The sequence below is a fragment of the Hypomesus nipponensis genome, chromosome 2 (assembly GCF_054491055.1).
Source record: "Hypomesus nipponensis isolate SF chromosome 2, ASM5449105v1, whole genome shotgun sequence".
Taxonomy (NCBI): Eukaryota; Metazoa; Chordata; class Actinopteri; order Osmeriformes; family Osmeridae; genus Hypomesus; species Hypomesus nipponensis.
The window spans coordinates 7721864-7731830 of NC_140362.1; the positions used below are offsets into that span (position 1 = coordinate 7721864).

The 9967-nt window shown below is 39.4% G+C and overlaps 1 protein-coding gene across 1 annotated transcript; it reads right to left on the bottom strand.

Annotated features, from left to right (window-relative positions):
- Nucleotides 1-1321: 1321 nt before the first annotated feature.
- Nucleotides 1322-9748, bottom strand: fbxo32 (F-box protein 32). Its single transcript, XM_084704026.1, has 9 exons — nt 9524-9748; nt 8988-9100; nt 8785-8834; nt 8592-8684; nt 5061-5154; nt 4545-4729; nt 3897-4079; nt 2625-2768; nt 1322-2483 (listed from the first exon to the last, which is right to left on the bottom strand). Exons 1-9 carry the CDS (start codon nt 9634-9636, stop codon nt 2394-2396), a joined length of 1065 nt encoding a protein of 354 aa, XP_084560152.1. The 5' UTR covers nt 9637-9748; the 3' UTR covers nt 1322-2393.
- Nucleotides 9749-9967: the final 219 nt, after the last annotated feature.

Here is a 9967-nt window from a genome sequence, read left to right on the forward strand (position 1 = left end):
ATATATGAATGTATAACCTTAGATGTATCCTGGTCAATTACATTTACATTTAGTCATTTAGCAGACACTCTTATCCAGAGCGTAGTACAGGGGCATTCACTCCAAGGGTGAAGTGCCTTGCCCAAGGACACAATGTAATTTGAACCGCCCGGAATCGAACCAGAAACCTTCTGATTAATAGCATGATTCCCTAACCACTCAGCCATCTGACCCCTGCATTCATGTTGTTTCCCTTTTAAATGAAACAGAATGTGAGCTTGAGTTACCAGACAGGTCTACATTACAGGCTGTGTTCGTTTGAGTGTAAATAGTAAAATAAGTAGATAGGAAAAAACTTTCAAAGACTAATTTAAAGGGAAGAAGCCGCTATGTAACCCTGCAGCTTTGTAGTAAGGAACGCCACAGATATCAAAATGGCTTTGAAGGTCATACGAGTCACGAGTTTCACCACAGAGAAGGACCCCAACCCTGACAATGAAGGTGGTGCAGTATGAGATACTGCAGTTTGAAATCCATGTGCTGCCTCAATTAATGTACCAGTATCATGTGGAGACAGTTACTATAGAAAATCACTTTGTATCTATTAAGTTATGACTCCTAGTCAGTATGTTGAATTATTTTGCAATTGTTTATTTGATAAACCATTTCATGGCACCAATATTGAGCCATCAGACTTAACTTAGCATGACTGTGGTTGGTTGGTTGGCTGCATGTTCTTGGTCTGAGAACTACCTGAGAGCTATCCTGGTCCTGACATGAAAAAGTATGTAAACCTGAGTTTTACTTATTTTGGTTTAATAGGAGTAACTGATGGAAAGATCAATCAACATTTACCACATTATGGCACCTTAGGTGATGTACAACATCTTTGTACTGTGAAATAATTGTGTACATTTTGTTTGAAAAAATGTGCAATCCTGCTTATATTTTTGTGGAGGGTTTTTAACACTGAGGATTAAGCAAACGTCAGGTAAATCACACTATGCATAATATAAACTTTAAAGTGTCTTGGCCATGACAGTGGGAGGAGGGAAGGGCAATAAGCAGGCATTAACATGATCTAAACCACATCATCTGCTGGTTTTCTTTCAAATATTTCTTAGAAATGAACTTGAAATATAATTTATTTTGGCATAATTAAATGTATTTTTGTCTTTAAATTGTGTTTGTTTAGGAGTATTTCTCATACTTGGATGAGATCATTTTTGGTGGTGTACTGTACCTAATAAAATAGCTATTCAGCTATTTAATTATTTTTCATATTTTATATCCTAAAATATGAATTTACATGACAGTAAAGGACTGGCGATTTTGGGAGCAATTTCATAATTACTAGTATTTTCTAACAGGTTTTATTTATCAGATATGACACAATTGCACAGCATGTCCTTTGCCTTCCCAACATGAAAGCAGAGGGAGGGTTTGAGTCAAGATTGCACCATTTAAGATCTAGTTCCTCGCCGTCATACCCATGAACATGAGAACATGTGGGTGAAAAAATTACTATCATGCAGGTTGCCTTAAATAAACATCTTAAAATTATTCAAGCTATTAAAGTTCCATCTTGTCTCAGAACCTAAATTAGAGACCGTGCCATCTTAGGTTGTCAATTAAGTTATTATCAAACAATGTGAACGAATATCGTGACCTGTGAAACTGCCTACATTAGTTAACTGTCATCAGTCATGATATAAAAAGGCACACCATTATTATTTTGTATTTCTATTTTATCTTTGGTAATACTGTGTGCACTGTGATACTGTTGTAACTCCTTACAGCAATGAAAACGTAAACACATTCATACACTCTTTTTAGATATCAAAACGTATAAAAGTGAAAAAGCAAAAAAAGAAATTAAGAAAAGATAGGTCATCCTATGAATGAGTATCAAAATGTTAACTCCTATCACCTATTTAATCTATTCAATATCTACACAATCCTGTTTGTCATTATATGACAAAACAAAAGGAAATTTTGCAAATTTTCTCAGAGCATCCGACAATTACATTCTCAACTCTTGAAATACTGATTAAATACCTTTGGCTTAATTTCAAGTTAATGTTACACCCAAAAAATCTAATGTATCCCCCCAAAAAATTCTAATTAAAAACAAATCAAACAGTCATGAACCACTCTTTAACCTACTATCAACTTGAGAGTACCTTTGTTTTCTTTTGCTACCATGTTGTATCTTTATTTTCACACTCTCTACAATATTAATTTCATTTCCTGTTGAAAAGCTCCCAGAATTCTCCGCTCTTTGAGCAGGTACTTAACTACATCCCCCGTCCCACTCTCCACAGTCGGTCAGTCCAGGAATCCTTTGAGAAATCAACAATAATATAGTATGTACAGTATGTACAATCCATCAGTCAGGTTCCGCTGTTCATGTCTCAGAACTTGAAGAGGTTGATGAACTCTTGGGGAGAGATAGAGATGGTGCAACTCTCTGGGTTGTTGGCTGTGCAGGGATGATTTGTATCCTGGAAACAGATATGGAAGGAAAAAGAGAGACAGGCAGAGAGGAACAGTGGTTAAGGCTCATATTGTAGGGCACTTTTAATATTCCTTTAACCCAGGGAGATGGCGATGAAACAAATCAAGAAACTGATTGGGGTCTGTACCTTCCAGAAGAGGATGTGGCAGTGTGTGCAGAAGTGCAAGGTGTCACTGTACTGCTCTCTGTGTGGGTAGCACCTACACAGCTTGAAGTACATATTTTTCCACTCAAGACCGCCCTTGTCTGACATGATCAGGCGCTTGCGGATCTGTAAAAGGTTGACAGAGGAGTGATAAAGGATGAGCCAGACCCTCCGGTTTACATGGACCCCTGTGAAACAAGTATATCACAATCTGACCCATGTCTTCACATAGCTGGGTGAGATGCTGACCTATTAAATTGGTCATTAAAGGATGCTCACACACAAAAACAGCTATGTTTAGCTTTTCATGAGTGCTGCTGGATTTAAATTAAGCTCCAGGATTGAGTTGTTTGTTCAATCAGAACATAGTTTCTAATGCATGAATTGAGCTTTTGTGTGTGTCAGGGGGAGTGTATTTTGTGTGGTTAACACAAAATACACACACACATAAATAATAGATAGTACGAGTGTGTGTGTGTGTGTGTGTGTGTATGTGTGTATGTATGTATGTATGTATATATATATATATGTATATATATGTATGTATATATATATATATATATATATATATATATATATATATATATATATATATATATATATATATATATATATATATATATATATATATATATATATATATATATATATATATATATATATATATATATATATATATATATATATATATATATATATATATATATATATATATATATATATATATATATATATATATATATATAGATAGTACTAGACGTAGCCTATTAGCCTAAACAATAAATTAGGTAATCTGGCTTTCATAACTCAGTGCCTACCCTCTTACTGACACCACCGCACGTCACTGGTCGTAGGCCATTACCAGACTTGGTAGCCACCTGTTTACGACACACCAAACATTGCTCTACTCTTCATGGGATTTCAAAAAGCCTCTCATGCTCCCTCACCATGGCTATTGCTGCCACTGTTTTCGGCAACAAGACTCATTCTCCGCGGTTAATATAAGCTACTCCACTCAAGGTACTCAGTGTATTTTAGTGGGCATATACCATTTTCCGCAACTTCCTGCTGCATCACAGAAATTAAATGGACTGCTGTTCCTAATTATTCTCTATCGACATTAGCAACATAATTGAAAATGAATCAGTGTTACGATATCTTTATTGAGGGAAGTCATTACTTAGATAATATTTTTTATTGCTTGATCGCCCAGCCCTAAGATGATGTTATCACAGTCTGTCACTATCAGCATACCTGTCTGTCTGTGAAGTGGTACTGGCAGAGACTCTTCCAGAGAAGCCGGTCTTCAGTGAGGATCCCCAGGTCTGGACACACCTGCCCCAGACTCACCAGGTCCCGTCCATCCGACAGACACTGCATGATGTTCAGCTGCAGGCTGGCGGGCAGGTCAGTCAAGTTCATCCCACAGGACACAGGCTGGTCCAACACACAAATGTGCTGGGTCACAAAAAACTACAAAGCTGCTTTAATGGGTGTAGGGTGTTTCTTCTATTCCATTTAATAGACTTTTTAGATCTATTAATTTTTGTCACACAGGGAGCCTTTCAGATTTTTTGCAAATCAACCTTTGATCTTGAAGTCAATCTGCATCCTACATCATGTTAAGGTACATCTGTGTCCTCTTATTCATCTGAATGTTGTCCAGCTGAAGCAACATAGTTTAACATTAATCATGGAGAGACCACTGCACCAACTCAAAGTTGAGAAGGACAATTCTGAGTGAAGAATTGATGGGTAAAATGTAAGAGGCCGCTGCCAATTTTACCCTTCTATTCTACACTCAGAATTGTCCTTCTCAACTTTTTTTTAAATAAAAGAAAGGGGTGCAGTGGTCATTTTTTCAGAGCTAAATATGGATCCAGCTACCCTCAGTGTCCTCACCCTATTGATTTGGATGTTGTCCAGTTGTTGCTGCCACTGCAGGATGTTCTCCATGCGGTGGACCCAGATGTTGATGTTTCCCACCAGAACAGACTTCCCCATGTCTTGGACCAGGCTGCAAAGCGACATGTACAGGCTCTGGAGCAGCTCCTTGATGGGACGCACGTTCTGTTGGTCATCTAGTACTGGAAGGAGGAGAGATGGAACACTTGTTGAAGTCCTAGCCTTAGTCAGATTATACACAGTATGGGACAGGGGCCATTTGACTTTTCTTTTATTTGAAATATGTAATAAAAAAATTAAATGTTCTGTTGTTCTCAATTTAAAAAAGGACTGTTACACAAGTAATAATCTCTCTGTCAATGCAACAACTATTATCTGTTACCACAGTCATCAATAAGCTATTCTGGATCTAACATAAAACCATCTCTTAAGTTGGAGAAAACATGGCCGGTATGATGCAAAGTCTTTCTCTAGGAGAGACAAGTGCAATTTAAAGAGATGGAGAAAGCGTACCTTTCTGCACTACTCTTTCCAAGATGTTCATGTAGTTTTTCTGAGCTACTCCACTCAGGGAAGGGAGCTGGGATTTGGCTATGAGCTCCAGCAGCTAGAAGAGAGAAACAGACATAAATATCAAGCAGTCAGACCCTGAGACTTTCCGTTCCACCATTTGTTACCACTTGTTATGCTTCCCTCTTCTAGGCTCCATTCTAAACAAATCGCAGCCTTTAAAGATGGCCATGTAGCTGGTTGGAACCTCTCCATTTGGATAAAACTCTGGAAATGCACTGGGTAAGAAGCACAATATTCCTGATCAGACCATCAGCCTAGAGATGCAATTATGTGCTTGTTATTCGCAAAGAAACCAATAGAAAGTTGTTATGTAGGATCCCAGTAGGTCTAAGGTTAGGTTCGTATTATGCATACTGTATAACACCTGAAGTAGATAACATGAGGTGCTTGGGGGGGGGGGGGGGGGTGGGCACTTTCTAGTGTGCATGGGTGTGTGAACTCTGAGCCCCCAGGGCCCTGGCAAGCATGCATGGCATGTAACAACAAAGTTGTCATGGAGAAACACTGCCCCCACCCCAACCCCCACTTTGCTCAACCATGTGACAAAATATTGTCAGCACCCTTTGGAAAACCCCCGGCCCACCCATCTCTGCCCCCTTTCCACTCCTTCACCACCCTCTCTCCCTCCCCCTCTTTTAAGCCCCTCTCATCCCATCAACTGGCATAGTCTGCCAGCCTGTGTCTACTTTTTGCCATCGAGCAAGCACTATACTTCCACTTGGCTAATGTAATGCACTTTCCAATAGTACACTGCAGAGGCCAACTTTGTAGACGCAGCATGACGCCACACCAAGTTTTATAATGTGTCCTCACAGTAACGGTGTATGTGTTCTGCCCTGACTGATAGTGAAAACCTAATCAGTGTAACTGAAGAACCTCAACTACGCAATCAGGCCAGGGATAAATAATCTGGGTTCAATGCATCCAGACCCAGGTCTAATGTTACAGTCGCCATTGTACACTCTGCATTGACACCCTGCATTTGCAGCCCTGTTCCTACACAAAAAGCCAGTCTTCAACCATGACCATTGTATGGGGTACTTTGTGCATAAATAATTGATGCAGAAATACTCAAAGTTGCTAAAGGTTTGTAAAGGATATCGAGTTAGCTGATGTATTCCAAAGTGCTGTGTTTGGAGAATCTTAACAGTCCTAAAAATGGACAACCCCACCTTGCTGTTCTTCTTCAAATGAAACAGCCCCAATGTAGGCATGGAGATACAACACTGTCTCAGTCTTCAACAGGCACAGAGACCCGGCTACAAAAATTGCACATCCAGTAAGAGCAAGAGGGGGGGGGGGGGGGGTTGTAGGGAGCCTAGTGGGTAGAGGTGTGTAGAGAAACTGAGTAAACTCAAGTCCAGTTTCATTAGGGCCGGGCCTTGAAACTGCAGCTGTAAAATGATTGGTTTCGGGAAAGTCACTTTTGTCACGCCCCAACATTTACATACAGACCAGCCCTCTGGAATCTGGCCCAGGATCTCAGACACTAGTTTAACTGCGCGCTGCTCTGTGTACTTCCACATGAACAACAAAAGAGAAAGCTTGAAAGTTTTTAAAGTATATTGAAATTGGACCATTGTAAATGCTGTGTTCCAAGCTGTACTGGGAATGCTGACACTTTTCATAATTTTCCCAAGGAACCACTCAACGGGCATGGATGATGTTTTTCTATGAGAAGATCCTTGTGAAGCTAGACACATTTATTAATTTGCTCAAACCATTTCACAAAAGACAGTTTGGAATGAAAACCTTGGGACAATTTAAAGAAGGATTTGCTAAGCCGCTGTTGCTGAAAAGAGGTGCTGTTCCAACCGTATGCTCATCACAAACGCAAGCTGTAAGTATGATTTTGTCGCTAACAGTTAGCCTATTAGCAATGCCAACGTCTCCTGTATCTAGTTTAGGTAGAACGCTAAATACGTTTCTAAACACATCAACATACCTTACTTAGAAAATGACTCTAGCTAGACTAGCTGTAGTCGGCATTACAAAGAAAGCTTCCCAAAAAATTGCCAGGAAAAAAAATCTAGCCTATTGCTAACGCCTGTCTAGATTATCTATTTGAAAGCACTGGAGAAAGGTAGGTGCGAGATACAGGATACGTTAGCATTGCTAATAACGGTTACCAACAAAATCATACTAGCTTATGGTTCTGTTGAACATAAGGTTGGAACGCACCTCTTTTCAGCAACAGCTTTATATCAAATTCTGCTTTACATTGTCCAAAGTTTTCACAACCGTCCTTGGTGAAATGTGTTGAGGGTCGAACTGCACAGGGATCTTCTACGCTACGGTATAGACAAATATCAGCCATGCCCGTTGAGTAAATAGCTATACTCTTGCTCATCTGCTTTTTATTAATAACACTGATTTGCAAGGAATGCAAGAACAGCTAGATAGCGAAAACTCTTAGACTGTAGGCATGTAAACTAGTTTAGCTTTCTAACGTAAGAGCATAGGTAGAATGTGTGATGATTTGCCTAGTTAATGGCAATGGGGATAACGTTATTTCATGTTCCTGACTGTTTCATTCAAATAAATAACCTGTGTTGTCATGTAAATCTACAATTCAAGATGCATGTTTATCCAGATCTATTTTTCAGCAAGATAGTTAGAGCTAACTGAAGCTGAGTTGAATCACAATCGTTTGTTTGCTAAGCTGTAGTGCTAACATCACCCACCTAAGGCGATCCTGTTTGCTTCGACAACAGAAGTGGAAACAACTAACATAATCATTTCAAATGATATCTAGTCAATCTGCTGAAAACAGTGTTGTGTAGACACAGATTTATTTGTACGTTTTTATTTCAAGTCTCCACCTTCGTTGTTTCAGTGAGTGCTGTTGGCCATGTTGTGTCTTTGCTCCGCAGCTTCACTTGTTTTAAACCAACCAATCAGTGCGCAGCTCATCTATACATTCATGAGCATACCATAAAAGGAAAAAAACTAGCTTTTTTTCCCGGCAAAATTTCCTTGGATGTATCAGGGGGCATAGAACAGCACCCGGGCCATTTTCAGGCCAACCAATGTTACATACCCTATGTGGAGACCTTAAGGAACAGTGTGAAATACTCCCAAAAAACTGTCAATCACCCCTTTAATGATAACGGAAATGTATTGACAAGTGATGCTACACTCTTACATAGGAGAGGTGAACAACTTAGCTTAAATGAACAAACCTTCGGATAGCCGATACATTCTGTTTCTAGAAACTTGAGATCAACAAACCACCAAACACAGCAACACACACACACACAAACAAACACACACACCCAGCCAATACCAGAGACAGAACATCTCCTCTAGTCTGTAGTGAGGTGATAAGGGCGTTGCAAAAAGCCAACCCACCCTGAGGCTCCACTTTAACTTGTTCCTGCTGCCTCTGCTCACCCAGTTTTACTGATAAAGCTAACTAAACCCTCCCACAGAGGATGTGCCACCTGACACGGGGTAAAAGAGGGAACTTACCCGAACAATGTAATTAAATCGCCTGGTGTCTTTGATGGCGCTGCAGAAATCCAAGCGGTTGAAGGCTTCTCCCAGCGTACAATATCCATGACGCTATGTGATAATTGGGAATTAGTTAATCATTGCCCATAGTCCAGGGTACAGGCCAGAGAGATAAAACATTTAGAAAGATCATATAGGAAAATCGTCTTACCTCTTTGGTGCTTCCTTTGTGAACATAGATCCATTTTTCTCTGTGGAAATCTAAAGTGAGGCATTGAAAACATATTGAATATTCCATTAACAGTTTATTATTTGTATGCATTATAAAATGATCATATTATAATTCCATATTTATATTATGTTAATTAGGGTCCCTGCTGAATTGTTGTGTGATTGTTATGCATCTACACTTACAGGGAACCTTGGAATTGTTGTTGATTAAATCCTTTTTTCTTTTCTTGGCTGCCATGTCGTAACTAATGGTCAACAGCAGATTCTCCTTGAAGCACTCCTCTACTTTGCAGTAGCTGGAGAGCAAGTTTACATTTTCAACATCGATAAAGCTTTTGTAAATATGTTTTATTTAACATTACATTGAAATATTTTCAACTTGATTGGGGGGGAAAGTATACATCGATTCTTATTTGTACGGGTATGGGATTCCGTTAATACTAGCATCATTTTGTATTTTTATGAATAGCACAATGATTTCCAGGCAGATAATTCCACACACACAAACACACAGTTGTTGTGGAAAGCCTTGGTAACTTTTGGTTTTAAAATAAATACACCATAGCAGTCTTGGCAAAAATGGCAGAACGATTTACTTAAGTATGATAAAAGCATCTTGGATGGTTGTGGTTATATGAAACTTTCGATGTCGAGTTGCTCCTTAATAATGAGATGACGCACGCGTGCGTGAAACACTACATTTTATTCTCTTCACTGACCTCTCGTCTGAAACGTTGTAGTTTTTTTCTTCATTTGATGTTTTTTTCCATCCTCCTCCTGTTTTAACCCAGCTCTGTCCAGGCGACCTCCAATCCTGTCCAAGAAAAGGCATGTTTAAGCTGAAAGTCTTGAGAAAATTCTACAGGTATGACAGTATCGCAGACCGCTTTTTGTTCAAATGTATCCCTTTGCTCTATTGTCTTGAACGTTTTGTCTGATGCTCAGCATACGCAGCTGTTCTTATATCCCACAGCGAAGAATCCGGAAATACATTGGGCCCGCCCTCTTTGGAAACTATCCCTCAACACGTGGCTTTGTTTATCGTCTTCAGTATTGCAAAACTGCCCAGTGAAGGAATATTATCACCGTTTGAGGGCAAACATTCTCTGTCGTATTCATTAACCCAGTTAAAAGTGCTCATTCTGTCTTTTGATCAGTTCTCC

Excerpts from the sequence above, each read along its gene's own strand:
- fbxo32 (XM_084704026.1), bottom strand. The coding sequence starts at position 9,636 with ATGCCTTTTCTTGGACAGGATTGGAGGTCGCCTGGACAGAGCTGGGTT. Across the intron at positions 8,835-8,987 it reads CAACAATTCCAAGGTTCCCT|ATTTCCACAGAGAAAAATGG; the intron begins GTAAGTGTAGAT and ends GCCTCACTTTAG. Across the intron at positions 4,080-4,544 it reads ACAACATCCAAATCAATAGG|CCTGTGTCCTGTGGGATGAA; the intron begins GTGAGGACACTG and ends GTGTTGGACCAG.